We start from the raw sequence: 19,789 nt of genomic DNA on the forward strand, positions 1-19,789 counted from the left end.
TAATTTTATACTTTTCCCATACAGAGGAAAAATGATAAGCTATACGCCAAGAGTGGATGTAATCAAAACATTGTAACACATACTTTATTTAATAGTCTCACTTCTCAGAGAGTTTACCCCTTAGTTATTCAAAGAGAGTTGCCTACAATTTCCAGTGTCTTAAAGGTCCAATACAGCCATTTTTATCTCAATATCAGATCATTTCTGGGTAACAATTAAGTACCTTACTGTGATTAAAATGTTCAAAAAGAAACAAAAATAGCTTCTTAGCAATAACAATTTCTCAAGCAAGAATTTTGCTAGGACTGTTTGGGAGGGGTCTGAGTGTGGAGGGGAAAACTGAAAACAAGCTGTTATTGGCAGAGAGGTTTGGAACTCTCTTTCTCATTGGTTTATTAACTAATTTACCACCTGGTGATGTCACCAGGCAGGCCAAAACTCCATCCCATGAAAACAGGCTGACATTTCAGTAAGTCTTTTCAAACAGCTCTGACACTAAAAGAGCATTTTCACAATTTCACAGTATAATTCCAACCTCTGTGTGGAAATATATATGAAACACAGCAAATCACGTTTTTGACTGCACTATACCTTTAAAGTTAATATTGTGGGGTTTAGTTGCATTTCTGCAATTATTCAATTATAGTTATCATCAACATGTAAATGTACACAGCTCAGAAATACCAAACACATTTAGGCTACATTTCATGTTTCAGCCAGATATGAGGGTCAGTTTCTGTGTCGTGACCTTCTAGGCCTTTCATCCAAACAAATGGAAGTGTATTGTGTGTTATGAATGCTCAAAACAATTTGTTAGAAACCAATCAGTAAGTCCAAACCTGCCACAACTGACTGCCCTTTGAATTGTGTCCAGGCCAGACAAAATAAATGTCTGAGGGGGCATCTGCGTCCAGTCGTTCACTAGCAAACTAGACTGAGAGGGCTTGTTTGGAGGCCGTGGATTGCGTTAGAGGCTGCATCCAAAATGGCACCCTTTTGTGCTGCTTTGTTTTTTCCAATGAGACAATGTGTTAGGTCATGGGCACAGTCAGTACCATGAGTTAGCCTCATCCCTCTAAAGCATGCGGTTCCTTCCTCCCTTTGAACGGCTAAGATGAGATTGATTGACTGCTTCATCTACTGTGTTTTCAAAAATGAATTTCTATGTTGTTCTCAATTCAGTTCAACACTGTGCAATATCAGTACGGGTCGTGTACTGTATGATCGATCGAGACAAAGACAGAGAGCACAGGGTTTTCCATTGTTGCAAGGTGATTACTTTAGAAACCCGTTTTGGTGAGCAGCAACAATGTGACTGAGGGCTGGAGTTTACAATCGATCCTATGTCTCACTCGCACTCGCAGTCAATCCACGTTATTAGTCATCCAGGAGATCAATTTCTGTGTTTGATGATTATAACTCTCAGCCATACAGGTATAGTGCTGTCCTCAGCAACTCTCTCTCTCTCTCTCTCTCTCTCTCTCTCTCTCTCTCTCTCTCTCTCTCTCTCTCACTCTCTCTCTCTCTCTCTCTCTCTCTCTCTCTCTCTCTCTCTCTCTCTCTCTCTCTCTCTTTATCTCCTTTTCTCTCTCTCTCTCTCTCTCTCTCTCTCTCTCTCTCTCTCTCTCTCTCTCTCTCTCTCTCTCTCTCTCTCTCTTTCTCTCTCTCTCTCTCTCTCTCTCTCTCTCTCTCTCTCTCTCTCTCTCTCTCTCTCTCTCTCTCTCTCTCTCTCTCTCTCTCTCTTTATCTCTTTATCTCTTTCTCTCTCTCTCTCTCTCTCTCTCTCTCTCTCTCTCTCTCTCTCTCTCTCTCTCTTTCTCTCTTTCTCTCTCTGATTGTGACCTTCGTGGAGATTGAAACAAATACTTGAACCACTCCAGAAGAGGACATAAGTAGGACCCCTCTCACCTTGCAGGCGTGTGATTGTGATTTATGCGCATATCAAACCATTTCAATATTAGCCAGTGTGTCCACCTTATTGCCAAGCTTCTATTTAAAGATTCATCTTGACGTGATAGAGTTATGGAAGCTGTTAATGTGGCAGTTTGATGTGGTATTTTCTCATGAGCTTTTGATGGAGCACCATTTCCTGGTCATTGAGCCTGGTACTCTGATACCATGGTCAATGAGCCTGGTACTCTGATACCATGGTCAATGAGCCTGGTACTCTGGGACAGTATACATCCACCCACATATTTTGTATGGCGTCTCTCAAGGTGAAAAGATCCTCCAGACAATAACTGGTTGTTCATCTCCTCAAGAGCAACCCAGATTAAATAAGAGTGTGTGCCAAAGAAGGCAAGCTCGTCATTGTCATGGGCGACCTACAAAACTAGGCAAGCTTGATCATGGCACAGTGAGTGTTAGTTAAGCTAGGCTACCAAGGGCAGACTGGCCATCTGGCATTTCGGGCAAATGTCAGATGGGCTGGTCCATTTTTAGCCTAGTGGACCTGTCTAACTTGGGTTTGTAGAGCAAAATTATAATTATCTGGCTAATAATGGGCGCCTCAAGGAAAATAATTGGCAGGTGTGGGGGCCTCAAGGAAAAGAATGCACTGGTGTGTTAGAAATGGCAGGGACGATTTTTGGTCCCAGTCCGCCCCTGTAGTGTACAGTGATGATTAAGTTTGTCAGCATGGGGGCCAGGCTGGGCTGAGTTTGAAATAAATCATGGCTTCTGCATATGACGTCTGAATTCCTCTACAGGCGGAAGGCTCCCTCTAATCAATCATAAGGTGCTCTTCCAGAACCAATTGAAGGAACAACTTCCAGTGTCTGAAAAATTGGACATGGAAATGAAATTAAAGGTACGACTGGAAAAGCAATCATCGACAAAATAGCAATATTTTTTCATTTCCCCTGAAACTAGAGGTTAGCGTGGGAAACGGTAGCAGCTATGCTAAGCGATTGAACATTTATTACAAAAATCTTACTTGTGCCTATTCCCAATATAATGCTCTTCTTTTGACCAGAGGCCCTGGTCAAAAGTAGTGAACTATGGAATATGGTGCCATTTGGGATGCAGTCGAAGGCAAATTCTGCTATACAAAACTGTAGTTTATAGGGATTTCAATGGGCTGCAGTGTCCTGGTTTTCCGTTTTGCTAACCCCTATGTTCCAGCCTGATCCTCTTCCTTCTGCTTTGTGTTGAATAAGTGATTCACTTGATTTATTGACGGATTAAGATCGTCTAAGACTTAAACAATACAGAAGGAAAAAATACAACATACAGCGGAGAGACAAGCATCTTTATCAGAGAAAAAAAACAATGTTTAGTACTGTAAGGTACGGGAGGATTATGGCTTGCATTGGTTGGAGTTGGACATACAGTGCCATGGTTCTTACATTACACTAATGATAAAAGCAGGGAGGTACAGTGAAGTATGACAAGCAGACTTATGTAAAGAAACACTTCTGGGGATTAGATTTAATCTCTATGGGGTCTCAGTTCTGTCTCACACGGTCTCTTCTTTTCCATAGAAATTGAAGAAGCATGCTTATTGTATCCACACCCACATGGTAAAACTGTTCATCAGTTTATATATTTTCAGATGCTTGCGATGTAGCTACAGTAGATGCATGTAGTATCATCCTTATTTGATCAATCAAAATCATGTCAACCTAGTTAGCATTATCACATTTTACACTATTTCTTTAACTCATAACAGTCTAAACCCTGTCTAAGCCGCATTAAATAACAGATTCACTACATGGAACAAGTTTGTTCTGAAGTGTCTGTGCTATATCTGAGAAGCTCAGGATATTATAATTTTTTGTCTCCATATATACACTACATGACCAAATGTAAGTGGACACCTGCTCGTCGAACATCTCATTCCAAAATCATGGGCATTAATATCGAGATGGTCCACCCATCTGCTATAACAGCCTCCACTTTTCTGGGAAGGCTTTCCACTAGATTTTGGAACATTGCTGCAAGGACTTGCTTCCATTCAACCACAAGAGCATTAGTGAGGTCGGGCACTGATGTTGGGCGATTAGGCCTGGCTCGCAGTCGCCGTTCCAATTCATCCGAAAGGTGTTTGATGGGGTTGAGGTCAGGGCTCTGTGGAGGCCAGTCAAGTTCTTCCACACCGATCTCGACAAACCATTTCTGTATGGACATCACTTTGTGCCCCCGGGGCATTGTCATGCTGAAACAGGAAAGGGCCTTCCCCAAACTGTTGCCACAAAGTTGTAAGCACAGAATCGTCTAGAATGTCATTGTATGCACATAATCATCTATAATGTAATTGTATGCTGTAGCGTTAAGATTTCCCTTCACTGGAACTAAGGGGCCTAGCCCGAACCATGAGAAACAGCCCCAGACCATTATTCCTCCTCCACCAAACTTTACAGTTGGCATTAGGCATTGGGGCAGGTAGGGTTCTGCTGGCGTCCGCCAATCCCAGATTCGTCCGTCGGACTGCCAGATGGTGTAGCGTGATTCATCACTCCAGAGAACGCGTTTCCACTGCTCCAGAGTCCAATGACGGCGAGCTTTACACCACTCCAGCCGACGCTTGGTATTGCACATGGTGATCTTAGGCTGGTGTGTGGCTGCTCGGCCATGGAAACCCATTTCATGAAGCTCCCAACAAACAGTTATTGTAGTGATGTTGCTTCCAGAGACAATTTGGAACTAGGTAGTGAGTGTTCCAACCGAGGACAGATGATTTTTATGCGCTAAGCGCTTCAGTGTTCGGCGGTCCCGTTCTGTGAGCTTGTGCTCAGTCGATGTTGCTCCTAGACGTTTCCACTTCACAATAACAGCACTTACAGTTGACCGGGGCAGCTCTAGCACGGCAGAAATTTGAACAACTGACCTTTTGGAAAGGTGGCATCCTATGACGGTGCCACATTGAAAGTCACTGAGCTCCTCAGTACGGGCCATTCTACTGTAAATGTTTGTCTATGGAGATTGCATGGCGGTGTGCTCAATTTTATACACCTGTCAGCAACGGGTGTGGCTGAAATAGCCGAATCCACTAATTTCCACAGAGGGGTCATATTAGTGTGTAGCCCAAACTGTTCAGACGCTACAGACAGAAGTTGGAAGTTCGGCTCTATCAACTTCAGACGAGTCCCATTGGCTGTACCGACTTCAGAGCAAAACAGAGAACACCATCGTGTTCGTGAGAGTCTCATCTTTCCATAGAGGGGTCATAATAGTTTGTAGGCTAAACCGTTCATATGCTACAGACGATTTTGGGAGAAGACTGATTTTCGCAATGGTCTGACAAACACCGCAGATGCTGAAATGCGACATCGGCGGATGCGGTGGATTGAGACGCAACCAATGCTTAAACTGACAGATTTTTATGGGGACTTTTTTATTATGCTAATTGGATTTCTGCAGGGGCGCAGACATCAACTCTAATCTGAATGATCATTATTGTATTTCCATATGGCAGGGTCAGAGAAGAATGATGCTTTACTTGTTTTGAGATGTGTAGACACATTCTTATTTGCCATTTTATTCTAATTAATCAATCCAAACTTTTGCAAGGGCTGTAACCAGGCACTCCTCGTTGCGTCGTGCATAAGAACAGCCCTTAGCCATGGTATATTGGCCATATACCACACCTCCTCGGGCCTTATTGCTTAAATAGGCACCATTGTTAGCACAGATGAATAGTCAATACTGCAAAGTTTTGAATGAGAAGCTTTTGAAGACGGGACTTTGTTTGAAACCATTCCCAGCTGTCCTCTGTGTGTGGTTGGTATAAAACTGAAGCGTCGCCGGCTCAGTACCACTCATACAATACTGGGCTAATTTAGATCACTTGCACTAAATATGTGTGCCAGCCAGCAGGTTCTTCTTTCCCTGGTAAAATTCCCCTCACATTGGCCACATGGTAGCCAACTGGCTTTGTTGCGGTCTGAGAAGCTAACAATAGAGTAAAAACAAGTGAGAGAATTAGAAAGCAGCAGCAGTCAAATTGTGTCAAGTCCGAGTGAGTGTGCCAGCGACCAGCTGCATTAGCATAGAACCATGGCCACGGGGGTCTGCTGACGGAAGTCCAGGAGGGGAGGCTGTTTTCTTTGTTTCCCATGGTAGAAAAACGCTAAAACTGTCTGTTATTCACAGTATCATCTAATAATAATAGTATGGTCACAAGTAGCTGGCATTAGCTTATCCAGTCTGTAGATAGTTGAGAAATACAAGTTTGGTTCTGATTATACATGTTTTATTCCTTTCCACTTATTTTTGAATAATACTGTGTTTTGCCAAAGCCACAGATTTGCTAAATAATGCCTCGCACAAAGAGTAGTTCAGTCTCTCGGGGAGGGATGGGTCTCTTAGAGGTCCATGTGGAGAGAAGCCAGCCAGTCTCCAAAGTGAGAAAGCCAACCATCCGCCCAGAACTAAAACCCCAGCAGCAGCTCAAGGCAATTTTCTGGCTATTTTGTTGATTTAATCCCTGGTTTGCGATGCTCAGGCACAGTGGAGTGAGTGTGTGTGTGTGTGTGTGTGTGCGTGTATGCCTGTGAGGTGGGGGGTAGCTTTTTCACACCCCTACGTTTCAGATCTTAGCGCTCCCATTAGCAGGCTACATTAGTGCTCTTACTGTGCGTCCATCACAGAGGCACTCATCCTTGTCTGTCTAATCAGGGGCTGGCTGCGTGGGGCTGCTGAAGCTGAGAGCATCCGTGGGATCCCATCCCCTGTATCCCTGTGACTGGAGCTCATCTGTCAGCCAGCCTAATCACACGTCAGCCAGCCCCGGTTCAGGAGACGGAGCAGACAGAAGCAGAGCAGCTGCAGCTCCTCACAGCACAGGATATTACCTGTTCATGACTCCCCTGTGCCAGTGACTGTCCTGGCTGTCAGCCCCCCGCCGTCTGCTCTCACAGGGGAGAGTGTAGAAATTATGTTCTTACTGAAGGTGAGGAACACCAAATAGATGGTGCAGAAAAGTTAGTCTTTAATTCACTTGGGGAACAAAACACACACCTTTTTTTTGAAGACAGGAAAATCCATTGTTACATTTGTATTTACACTCATGTCCCCACGTATAATGTGCTAATAATGAGAAGGTTAAAAAAACAACACACTCAGGCTATTTCTTCTTGTGTCACTCTTAACTTACACAAAGTTACCTAATAGTTACTTAATACCTTATTGTTAGGCATAGTCTTCACATATCCCCCCTTCCTTTATATCAATATCTATTCTTGTGTTGATACAGAACATGTAGTTTATGCTCCACATTCAAGCTCTGTTGCCCAAAGTGGAGAATACTTTCACTAACCTGTATTTACAGTGGAGAATACTTCAACTAACCTGTATGTTTTATGTAACCACAAGATTAAAGGAAAGAAAACAAACTTTACTGCCAGTCTCCAAACCACAATTAAATCCCGGCACATTTTCCAGCAGACCGTTACTCTTAAAAGAAACAACATGTCTCGGGAGCACAGGAGGTTGGTGGCACCTTAATTTGGGAGTACGGGCTCATAGTAATGGCTGGAGTAGAATAAGTGGAATGGTATCATATACATCAAACACATGGCTTCAATGTGTTTGATGCCATTCCATTCGCTCCGTTCCAGCCATTATTATGAGCCTTTCTCCCCTCAGCAGCCTCCACTGCTCGGGAGCCTTGCCAAATAGCCCAGTAACTTCTGGTGTAGGAAGAATCATGTTACCAATTGAAACTGAATGGCCGTCTGTAGAGCGGTCAGGTGAATTTGAATAGTGGGGAGCCCTGTAATGCGTACCAAATGGCACTCTATCCCCTTTACAGTGCACTATTTTTGACCACTACTACCCATAGGGCTCTAGTCAAAAGTAGTACACTATAAAGGGAATAGGGTGCCATTTGGAGCACACACTGAACACCCGGCCACTCCGTGCGGTGCGCCGCTAGGCTAGCCGGAAACCTGCAGATGGTCTCCCCTCATCGGTATTAAAATGTCAGCTAGGGTTGTGGTACAGGGAGTTGGGAAGGAGAGGGAGAAGGGTAGCTCCTCCCTCCCCACTCCCCACATGCAGGTGTTGCCTGCTGTTCATGGCAGCCTGTCATGAGAAACCCGGACGGAGAATAAGCTCCAGCAGTACTCAAGGTCACAACACACCATCCCTGCAGTATTGGCCCTGCAGTGTTGGTCCTCAGAGAAATAGAGAAAATAAGCCACAATGTCATCCACTAAGTGTCTGTGTCCTCCGCTGTGAACAGGGGGGTTGAGATGGGGTGCAGGCAGACCGGCAGGCAGGGAAACAGGCAGGTAGGCAGGGAAACAGGCAAGCAGACAGGCAGGCTGGCAAGGAGACAAGCAGGCAGGCAGGCAGGCAGGAAGGGTAGACAGACAGACAGACAGACAAACAGACAGACAGACAGACAGACAGACAGACAGACAGACAGACAGACAGACTGACTGACTGACTGACTGACTGACTGACTGACTGACTGACTGACTGACTGACTGACTGACTGACTGACTGACTGACTGACTGGCAGGCAGGCAGCAACAGGATCATGTATTGGAGGGGGATTGTGGAAGGTTAATTGCTTTTAGTGGGATACTATGACATTTCACTGCAGCCACATGGTCCCCTGTGTATCAGGGTGTTTTGATTTGGTCACTGTCGGCTCCATACTGGCTAGCAAGGGCAAACTAGGAATGTCAACGTAGTTCTGAGTTTCATAACTTGATAATTGAGAGTGGGTTGAGCTACTGTACTATAACATAAAGTATGTGTCACAATCTCAACTTTCTTTCTTTCTTTCTTTCTTTCTTTCTTTCTTTCTTTCTTTCTTTCTTTCTTTCTTTCTTTCTTTCTTTCTTTCTTTCTTTCTTTCTTTCTTTCTTTCTTTCTTTCTTTCTTTCTTTCTTTCTTTCTTTCTTTCTAGGACACAAGGGCATCTGCGTCATCTCCCAGATAGAAGGACTCCATTCTCCTCCCCCATCCCTGACTGTTCACAAGTACTCCCAGCAGGACGTGACAGGACCTGGTCATCATGGTGATGAAAGGCCTGCTCCTAGGCTGTGTGACCGTGGCTGTGCTGCTTCAGCTCTCCAGCGCCGGCCTGGTCAAGAAGATCATCCGGCACCGCAGAGAAACCCTGAGAGAACCCTCTGAGAACCTGACCCTGCCCCACCCAGACCAGCCGGTGGTCTTCAACCACGTCTACAACATCAATGTCCCCTCCAGCTCCCTGTGTTCCGTAGACGTGGAGAGCCCAGGAGGAACCAAGGTCAAGCCTAAACGAAGTCCAGTCCAGTCGGCCATGCGGAGCTCGGAGAACCTGGACCACACGATGGACGGAGAGAACCAGATCGTGTTCACCCACCGCATCAACATCCCCAAGCAGGCGTGCGGCTGTGACAACCACATGCCCGATATGAAGGACATCCTTAGCAGACTGGAGATGCTGGAGTCTGAGCTGTCCAGCCTCAGAGAACAGTGTGGCAGTGGAGCCAGTTGCTGTGGAGCCCAGATTACAGGTACAGTAAAGAACATTTTGACCAGAGACATTCTCAGGCAGTGTTTCACAATTCCTGGTCCTGACTCACCTGATTAAACTATAGGCTTGATAGTGAGTTGATTAGTTGTATAAAGTGTTTTAGTGCTAAGGCCAAAATGTGCAACACTTTGGGTTCCCAGGACCAGGATTTAGAAACACTGTTCTAGTGGCACAGCAGTTAGAGTTGTAGTTTTCACTTAGATTACATTCCTACATTGGTTTTAATTCTTCTATAGATCAGTATCCCCTGTTCCGACTCATTGCTGTTGTCTTTTTGTATGTATAATATCTGCTATAGAAGTTATAGTATTATCATCATTGAATTTATTTCTGTGTTGTTTCCTCTATGTTTCCTCAGGTGAGGTGGCCACCAAGCCTTACTGTAACGGCCGTGGTAACTTCAGCACTGAGACCTGCAGCTGTGTGTGTGAGCCCGGCTGGAAGGGACCCAACTGCACTGAGCCTGAGTGCCCCAACTTCTGCCAAGACCAGGGACGCTGCGTGGACGGCAAGTGTGTCTGCTTCGAGGGCTTCGACGGAGACGACTGCAGCATGGAGCTGTGTCAGATGAACTGTGGGGACAATGGGGAGTGCATCGACGCCATGTGTATCTGTGAGGACGGCTTCACCGGGAACGACTGCTCCCAGACCAACTGCCTGAACAACTGCCTGGGACGCGGCCGCTGCGTGGACGATGAGTGTGTGTGTGACGAGCCGTGGACGGGCTACGACTGCTCCGAGCTCATCTGCCCCAATGACTGCTACGATCGCGGCCGCTGTGTCAACGGAACCTGCTTCTGCGAGGAGGGCTTCAACGGGGAGGACTGCGGGGAACTCACCTGCCCCAGCAACTGTAACAACCGTGGGATGTGTGTCGACGGCCAATGTGTGTGTCACTCTGGCTACATCGGCGAGGACTGCTCCAAGCTCACCTGCCCCAACGATTGTACTGAAAGAGGCCATTGCTTCAACGGGAGGTGCATCTGTGACCCAGGCTTCGAGGGAGTGAACTGTTCCATCCTGTCTTGCCCAGACAACTGCAGCAACAGAGGTCAGTGTGTCAACGGAGAGTGCGTCTGCAATGTAGGATTTGAGGGTGACGACTGCTCTGAAATCTCCTGCCCCAAGAAGTGTCTGAACCAAGGCCGCTGTTTGAAAGGACAGTGTGTGTGCAGTAAAGGCTTTGCCGGGGACGACTGCAGCATCAAGACCTGCCCCAAGGACTGCCTGGGTCGCGGCGAGTGTGTTGACGGCACGTGCGTGTGCTTCATGGGCTTCACGGGCAAAGACTGCAGCGAGCTGACTTGTCCCAACAACTGTCTGAACCGTGGGCGCTGTGTTAACGGCCAGTGTGTGTGCAACAAAGGCTTTGCTGGGGAGGACTGCAGTGAGAAGACGTGTCCCAACAACTGCCTGGAGAGGGGCTATTGCGTAGACGGGAAGTGTTTGTGCTTCGAGGGATTCCAGGGCTTGGACTGCTCTGTGCTGACCTGTCCAGGAGACTGTGAGGACCAGGGTAGATGTATGAATGGAGTGTGTCTATGTAACGAAGGCTTCATCGGAGAGGACTGCTCTGGGGGTAAGAGACCGAGGATCAACCCCAAATGGCACCCTATTCCCTTTATAGTGCACTACTTTTGACTAGGGCCAATAGGGCTCTGGTCAAAAGTAGTGTACTAGGGCAGTGGTTCTCAACTGGTTTTGCCTCAGGACCCAAATTGAACCAGGTTGTCTCAGTCGCGATCCAATATGATTTTTGGGGGAGATAAAATGCAATCTGGAAAACTATTTTGAATGCTATATTGATAGTAAATGTACTAATCATATGAAAAGGGAACAGCAGTCCCACCTTTTTCATTGTCATTAATTCTTGATGAAGATGCTGTTTGAGACCACAAAATCAACCAAATCTGCTAAATAGTGCTGCTAATAACTATATATTGAGGAAGGCCCTACCTGGTTTTAGTCGTTTAAGTTAAGACTGGAGTATCTTTCATAAAAAATGTAATACATGTATTTATTAAATGTTTTACTCACACTCGCAACCTATTCAAAACCTCCCGCGACCCATATTTGGTTGAGAATCGCTGTACTAGGAAATAGGGTGTAATTTCGGACAAATAGAGAGAGACAGAGAGAGAGAGAGAGAGAGAGAGATCTCACATCCTTTGGTTGATGGGAGTATCGCTTGATGTGATATAATTTGTTTATGGCTAATAGGTTTGAGGAACATTTCCACATGATGACATTCATTTAAATGCTAATGTTTCTGGCTGCACAACATTGGTTATATTTCTTTCATTGGTGGTCCTCTGTAGCTCAGCTGGTAGAGCATGGCGCTTGTAACGCCAAGGTAGTGGGTTTGATCCCCGGGACCACCCATACACAAAAATGTATGCACGCATGACTGTAAGTCGCTTTGGATAAAAAGCGTCTGCTAAATGGCATATTATTATTATATTATATATTCTTTGAATAAATAATGTTGCAGTTTAATGTGGATGTCAAATGAAATTTTCCATGGCTATTGGCATCATCTTGGAGAATTTATGATTTGGTTGAATTTATGTCATTAGTTGCCGCAAAATAACTCAGATCAGAGAACATTTTCAAAATCTGGTTTGGCAAATTATGCGATTCGAAGCCCACCCTCCATTGAAGTGTAGTCATGCTGCTGGAATTTTCAGACAAAATTATACATTTAGCAAATCTGGACATTTTAATTTCCCTGCCCAATAAGACTGCCTACTTGAACTTGATAGTGATTCATAGGCATTGTTCTTTGCATTTGTGATACGTATCATAGTTGTGTGTTTTTATTTTATTTGATAAAGCGTACCCAACCAAGTCCATGGTATAAACAATAAAAAAAACACTTATCTGTTACAATTTTACCTACTATCCCGAATATGTCCCCTAACATGATGTGGTTGTGGGTCTCTCCAGTGTCTCCACCCAAGGATCTGACAGTGCTGGAGGTCACCCCAGAGACAGTGGACCTGTCCTGGGCTAACGAGATGCAGGTGGCAGAGTACCTGGTCACCTATGTGCCCACCGCCCTTGGAGGCCTGGAGCTCGACATGCGTGTGCCTGGGGATCAGAAGAACGCCACCATCAGTGAGCTGGAGCCTGGTGTGGAGTATCTGATCAGTGTCTTCGCTGTCCTCAACAACAAGAGGAGTGTCCCTGTCAGTGCCAGAGTGGCAACACGTAAGTCAGGAGTAGTATAAAGTTGACCTAAGACGCTCACCTTGTGTCAGTTTTGCAATTTCCCCACTAATAGTGAAGGTTAGGATTGGGGGAAGGTAAGCTGATCCTAGATCTGTACCTGCGGAAACTTCACCCCGGAGATGTAAATCACCGCTACGGTGTCCATATTAGGGCCGTCTCAGTCTCAGCAGGAACTTGTGATAAGACAGACTCAAGTCTGACTGAGACTGTCCTAATATGGACACCATACTACCTCACCTCACCTTTGATGCCTGACTTGTCCGCTCTCCCAGATCTGGGGTAATGCAAAAGTGACATTCATAAAGGGCAGTCAATAAAAATCTAATTTCACTTTTAATATCAAAAAATTGATTGCGGGGCTCATGCGAACATCTGTTGCTAACCTCCTTTAATTAAATCCCTAATTGTACCTGGGATGTTGTAGTTTTTCAATGTTGTTACCCTTAATCTACCTGTCATTGGAACCAGCCAGCCTATTTCCTATATAGTGCACAACTTTTGACCAGGACCCATAGGGCTGGCTCTGATCAAATGCAGTGCACTATATAGGGAATATGGTGCCATTTTTGACGCAGTCCATGTGCTGGGTGTCCTGAGGGTTTAGTAAACAGAACATCAAACATGGTTGTATTTGTCTGTCTCATCCCATTAGATCTCCCTGAGCCTGAGGGACTCAAGTTCACATCAGTGAGGGAGACTGCAGTAGAGGTTCAGTGGGACCCCCTGGACATCCCTTTTGATGGCTGGAACCTAATCTTCAGAAACACTGTAAGTTATCAGCAGTAGACCCCTTATATGAAAATAACATTGAGTTATCAGTAGAAGACCATTCATCTATATAAACACTGAGTTATCAGTAGTAGACCATTCATCTATATAAACACTGAGTTATCAGTAGTAGACCATTGAACTATATAAACACTGAGTTATCAGTAGTAGACCATTGAACTATATAAACACTGAGTTATCAGTAGTAGACCATTGAACTATATAAACACTGAGTTATCAGTAGTAGACCATTCATCTATATAAACACTGAGTTATCAGTAGTAGACCATTCATCTATATAAACACTGAGTTATCAGTAGTAGACCATTCATCTATATAAACACTGAGTTATCAGTAGAAGACCATTCATCTATGTAAACACTGAGTTATCAGTAGTAGACCATTCATCTATATAAACACTGAGTTATCAGTAGTATACCATTCATCTACATAAACACTGAGTTATCAGTAGTAGACCATTCATCTATATAAACACTGAGTTATCAGTAGTATACCATTCATCTATATAAACACTGAGTTATCAGTAGTAGACTACTCATCTATATAAACACTGAGTTATCAGTAGTAGACCCCTCATCTTCAGACAATCTGTGAGTGAGAAACACGCCCCTCCTCCATCTCCCATGGTGCATTGCATGTTGTTAATGGATCTCTCTCAACATATTCCACAAGGAGGAGGTTGAGATCTTCAGAAGCCAACAGCCTGACATTATCCCCATTTCCCTGTGGTAGATACCATACACCCCCAGGCACTACTTTTGACCAGAGCCCTATGGTCAAAAGTAGTGCACTATATAGGGAATATGGTGTGGGGTGCCATTTGGGACACATACTATGTGAAACAGGGTGAGTATCCTGTGGAAAATATTTTAGCCGAGCCAGTATTCAAGTCTCTAAGTCTCTAAGTCAGCAGTTAAATGTGACTAAATGTTCTGCGAGGCTTCTGTTGCCAGCTATAATGGCCATGTACTGCAGCAATGAGGCATAGAACGATTATTGTTTCTAAATGCTTTGTTTTTTCTTATAAAAAGTCCATGAGAAGTAGTCCAAGGACATGAAAGCCACAGTTCATTAAATTCAGTTCCCCCCACACACTTACTGTAGTTTAACAATCACAGACATAATCCTCTGAGTATGATGTGGCTGCCCTATTCCCACACCAAGGTTGTGTCCCAAATTGCACCCTATTCCCTATAAAGTGCACTACTTTTGACCAGATGGGCCCTGGGAAAGTAGTGATTAGGGTGCCATTTGGGAAGGAGCCCAAACTTGACTTTGAGGTGGGTAACGGTAGATACACTAGATAGATAGGTACTTTATAGATCCCCAAGGGGAAGTGTGCCATAAAACATGCCATACCATTTTAATGACTGGTGTTTTTTGGTGTTGTCAGAAAGAGGAGAATGGGGAGATTCTGAACTCCCTGGGCAGCCCTGACACCATGTTCCAACAGTCTGGGCTGGGACCTGGTCAGGAGTACGAGGTCAAACTGGAGGTGGTGAAGAACAACACCAGTGGACCCCCAGCACGCAAGAATGTTTTCACAAGTGAGTACATACATACAGCACTCATAGAGTTCTATTCATTTGTTTTTACGACAATAATTTGCTCCTCCAGGCCAATATCTTTCAGCTGGAAAATGAACCTGAATGTTGAGCCTGCGTAGATAGTAGCTTGTAGGACGGAAACCCACCCAAGTATTTGCACTTGTCGCACAATGAAACAAGTAAATAAAATAACTATTTCAAAATATTATTATTAATTATTTCCTGCTAACCTCAAGTGTACTGTAATCCTTGTATTCATGACATATTTGCATTGGAATAATCCGTAAACCCCTTTTACGCCATTCTGACCGCCTGCTGGAGATTTAAAAGACACGATTTCCAGCAATACAGACAGACTCAGAAGCAGTTACGCGCAGAAACACATTGTCACCTTGATTCAATTGATTTCTCTATTGACAAACCCCTCTGCTGCAGCTCTGATAGTGTGTCCCAAATGGCACCCTATTTCCTTTATAGTGTATCCATTTGGGATGCAGCTGGACAGTCTGTCCAAGGCATCCTGAAGTGCCAACATTGAGTGATTAGCTTGTTACTTTTCATGGCATCGTCTTGATTTACTAGAGGCAGTGAAAAGCCATCCCTACCCCCTCGGCAGGTTTAACAGTTATGAGGAAATCATATCTCCATAAGGCTGCTGCTGTAAAGGCTAATGGCTTTCATGGGATCAATACAACAACAGGTTTTGGTGTTGGAACTATACACCTGCCAGCTTGGGTTCCCTAACCCTCTCACCAGCCAAACTATTTTTAGGTGGCTCGAGGGGAGGTTAGAATATACTGCACCACCAACACATTAAAGAATAGTCATGGAGAATGATGTGTTATTATCATTAAGAAAAAAAGCTTTGTGGAACATTCCAGCCCTGACATGGGAGCTGAACAGATTGGGAGCTTTCACCCCTGCCCTTGCGAGAGTTCTCTTTCAACAAATCAGAATAAAGAGATTTCAATATGCTGAAGCAAATGTTCTTCACAAGTTTCTGTACTAACTTTTATTGCCTCACCTTCATCCCAAATCAAGGTCAGGCTCTCTCTGCTTATTTATAGTTTGAAAACTGCCTTCGCTTTGCCAGAGTAAACAGAACCAAGCAAGGAAAAGCCATTAGCTACCTGACATTCTCCTCTTATATGCCCCCCTTTGTAAATTATAGCGTTGACTGACACTATTGGACTAGCATTTATGTGTCTGAAGTCTATGGAGCTGTTGAGCTGTTGAACATTGGAACCTGAGCACCATGCTATGTACTGTTAAACACACACACAGAGACACACATACACACCGCACACACACACGTACATACACACACTAACATACACACACACACACACACACACACACACACACACACACACACACACACACACACACACACACACACACACACACACACACACACACACACACACACACACACACACACACACACACACACACACCCATACACACACACACATACACACACACACACACACACAAACATACTTTTACACAACAGCACTGGGATTATGTCGCCTAGATCTCCATATAGCTCAAGGCCTCTCTATGTCTGCCATTAAAACACACAGACTCATTCCACATAGACATTAGCATTCTGTGGGACTAATTGCATGGAGTGATCCCCTCCCCCCTCCCCATCCCCTCCCCCATTGCATGTGTTGTTTGTGGGAGGGAGGGAGGCACCACTCAGGCTCATGGGAAGCCATCATCCTCCCAGGAAACAATCACAACCCTCGAACGACACTCACACACACACACACACACACACACACACACACACATAGCCAGCCAATCTCATTGGCGGTTAAATCTATGTTAAGCTCCAGTGCAGATTCCCTGTTTTATCTGCCTTCTGCAGAAGGTTGATTTTCCTGAAGTTGCTAAATGTGACAAATCAATTCCACCATAATGTAGGGAAAGTGCCTTTCTTGCTTCGGGTAGAGATCTGTACTTACATGAATAACATCTTGAATGGATGCATACAATAAAATACAGTTTATTTTCAAACTATTATTGGTAGTAAATGCTCTCACTATTCATATTCAACCCTGTAACTAAGGCTCTGATGAGAGCTCAAACTCTTTAAATGTCAGTAGGTGGGTGTGGTGTGGAATCAGGCGCAGGACGCAGAAGTTAAGTCCAACAAAGACTTTTAGTAGAGCACACAAAAACACAATCCAAACAGCCCGGAGGCGAGAAAATGCGCACACAGGCGTAAACAAACGGGCGCACTAAACATGTGCGAAAATCCTCTCCTAAAATACAAAGGAGGCAAGCTACAAATAGCGCACCGAAAAGGGTAGCGCACCAACACGACATAGGAAACATACAACGGTGGCAGCTAGTATTCCGGAGACGACGAACGCCGAAGCCTGCCCGAGCAATGAAGAGAAGCAGCCTCGGCCGAAACCGTGACAGTACCCCCCCTTTGACGCGCGGCTCCAGACGTGCGCCGACTCCGGCCTCGGGGACGACCAGGAGGATGCGGAGCAGGGCGCGTCGGGTGACTACGATGGAATTCCGTCAGGAGAGACGGGTCCAAAATGTCTCCCCTCGGCACCCAGCACCGTTCCTCCGGGCCGTACCCCTCCCACTCCACCAGATATTGGAGACCCCCCATCCGACGTCTCGAATCCAAGATGGACCGCACGGAGTACGCCGGTGCCCCTCGATGTCCAATGGGGGCGGAGGAGTCTCCCTGATCTCATTTTCTTGGAGTGGGCCAGCTACCACCGGCCTGAGAAGAGACACATGGAACGAGGGGTTAATACTTTTATACTCAACAGGTAGTTGTAATCTGTAACACACCTCGTTCAATCTTCTCAGGACTTTAAATGGCCCCACAAACCGCCGACCCAGTTTCCGACAGGGCAGGCGGAGGGGCAGGTTTCTGGTAGAGAGCCAGACTCGATCACCAGGTGCGTACACCGGTCCCTCACTGCGGTGGAGATCGGCGCTTCGCCTTTTGACGACGGAGGGCCCGCTGCAGGTGGACGTGTGCAGCGTTCCCACGTCTCCTCCGAGCGCCGCACCCACTCATCCACCGCAGGAGCCTCGATCTGGCTCTGCTGCCAAGGTGCCAGAACCGGCTGGTAACCTAACACACATTGGAAAGGGGTTAGGTTAGTGGAGGAATGGCGTAGGGAATTCTGGGCCATTTCTGCCCAGGGAACGTGCCGTGCCCACTCCTCCGGCCGGTCCTGGCAGTATGATCTAAGAAACCTACCCACATCCTGGTTCACACGTTCCACCTGCCCATTACTCTCCGGATGGTAACCCGAGGTGAGGCTCACCGAGACCCCCAACCACTCCATAAAGGCTCTCCAGACTCTGGAGGTAAATTGGGGACCTCGATCAGACACAATATCCTCGGGTACCCCGTAGTGCCGGAAAACATGGGTGAATAGCGCTTCGGCGGACTGTAGGGCCGTAGGAAGGCCCGGCATAGGGAGCAAACGACAGGCCTTAGAGAACCGGTCCACAACGACCAGTATAGTAGTATTCCCCTGTGAGGGAGGAAGGTCAGTGATGAAATCCACCGAGAGGTGAGACCATGGTCATTGTGGAACGGGCAGGGGTAGTAACTTACCCCTAGGCAGATGTCTAGGCGCCTTACACTGGGCGCACACCGAGCAGGAGGAGACATAAACCCTCACATCCCTCGCCAACGTGGGCCACCAGTACTTAGCACTAAGGCAGTGCACTGTCCGGCCGATACCAGGATGTCCAGAGGAGGGTGACGTGTGAGCCCAATAGATCAATCGATCCCGAACCTCGAGCGGAACGTACTTCCGACCCTCCGGGCATTGAGGTGGACTAGGGTCGGTGCGCAGCGCCCGCTCGAGTTCAGCATCGACCTCCCACACTACCGGTGCCACCAGACAAGACTCCGGCAGTATGGGAGTGGGCTCCACGGACCTCTCCTCCGTGTCATACCGCCGAGACAGCGCGTCTGCCTTACCGTTCTGTGACCCAGGGATGTATGTGATCTTAAATATGAACCGGGTCAAAAGCATATTCCACCGCGCCTGGCGAGGGTTTAGTCTCCTAGCTGCCCGGATGTACTCCAGGTTACGGTGGTCCGTCAAAATGAGGAAAGGGTGTTGAGCCCCCTCAAGCCAGTGCCTCCACACCTTTAGGGCCTGTACCACGGCTAACAGCTCCCTGTCCCCTACGTCATAATTTCGCTCCGCCGGACTGAGCTTCTTGGAATAAAAAGCACAGGGGCGGAGTTTAGGTGGCGTGCTGGACCGTTGCGAAAGCACGGCTCCTATACCGGCCTCTGACGCGTCCACCTCTACCTGAAATGGTAAAGAGGGATCCGGATGCGCCAGCACCGGAGCCGAGGTAAACAGGTCCTTCAGCCTCCCAAACGCCCTGTCCGCCTCGGCTGACCACTGCAGACGCACCGGACCCCCCTTCAAAAGAGACGTTATGGGAGCTGCCACCTGTCCAAAACCCCGGATAAACCTCCGGTAGTAATTCGCAAACCCCAAAAACTGCTGCACCTCCTTCACTGTGGTTGGCGTTTGCCAATTACGCACGGCTGACACCCGGTCTACCTCCATCTTCACCCCTGACGCAGACAACTGATAACCCAAAAAGGAGACCGACTCCTGGAAAAACAGACACTTCTCTGCCTTGACATACAGGTCGTGCTCCAACAGCCTCCGCAACACTTGGCGCACCAGTGCCACATGCTCGACTCGGGTAGACGAGTACACGAGAA

At 46.4% G+C, this 19,789-nt stretch overlaps 1 protein-coding gene across 5 annotated transcripts in view; it reads left to right on the plus strand.

Moving 5' to 3' along the window:
• LOC121557518 (tenascin) overlaps nucleotides 1-19,789 on the plus strand; it is a 128,782-nt gene that overhangs the window by 79,443 nt on the left and 29,550 nt on the right. For 4 of the 5 annotated variants that reach the window (XM_041871115.2, XM_041871117.2, XM_041871114.2 and 1 more), the window contains exons 2-6: nucleotides 8,861-9,455; nucleotides 9,834-11,054; nucleotides 12,422-12,685; nucleotides 13,359-13,474; nucleotides 14,889-15,042. In XM_041871115.2, coding sequence (XP_041727049.1) covers nucleotides 8,969-9,455; nucleotides 9,834-11,054; nucleotides 12,422-12,685; nucleotides 13,359-13,474; nucleotides 14,889-15,042 — 2,242 coding nt within the window. In that variant the 5' untranslated portion in view covers nucleotides 8,861-8,968. Of the gene's footprint in view, nucleotides 1-6,873; nucleotides 6,893-8,860; nucleotides 9,456-9,833; nucleotides 11,055-12,421; nucleotides 12,686-13,358; nucleotides 13,475-14,888; nucleotides 15,043-19,789 lie in introns of those variants that run through there. The other variant, XM_041871116.2, reaches the window with a different exon arrangement.

Source organism: Coregonus clupeaformis, chromosome 18, assembly GCF_020615455.1.
Source record: "Coregonus clupeaformis isolate EN_2021a chromosome 18, ASM2061545v1, whole genome shotgun sequence".
Classification (NCBI taxonomy): domain Eukaryota; kingdom Metazoa; phylum Chordata; class Actinopteri; order Salmoniformes; family Salmonidae; genus Coregonus; species Coregonus clupeaformis.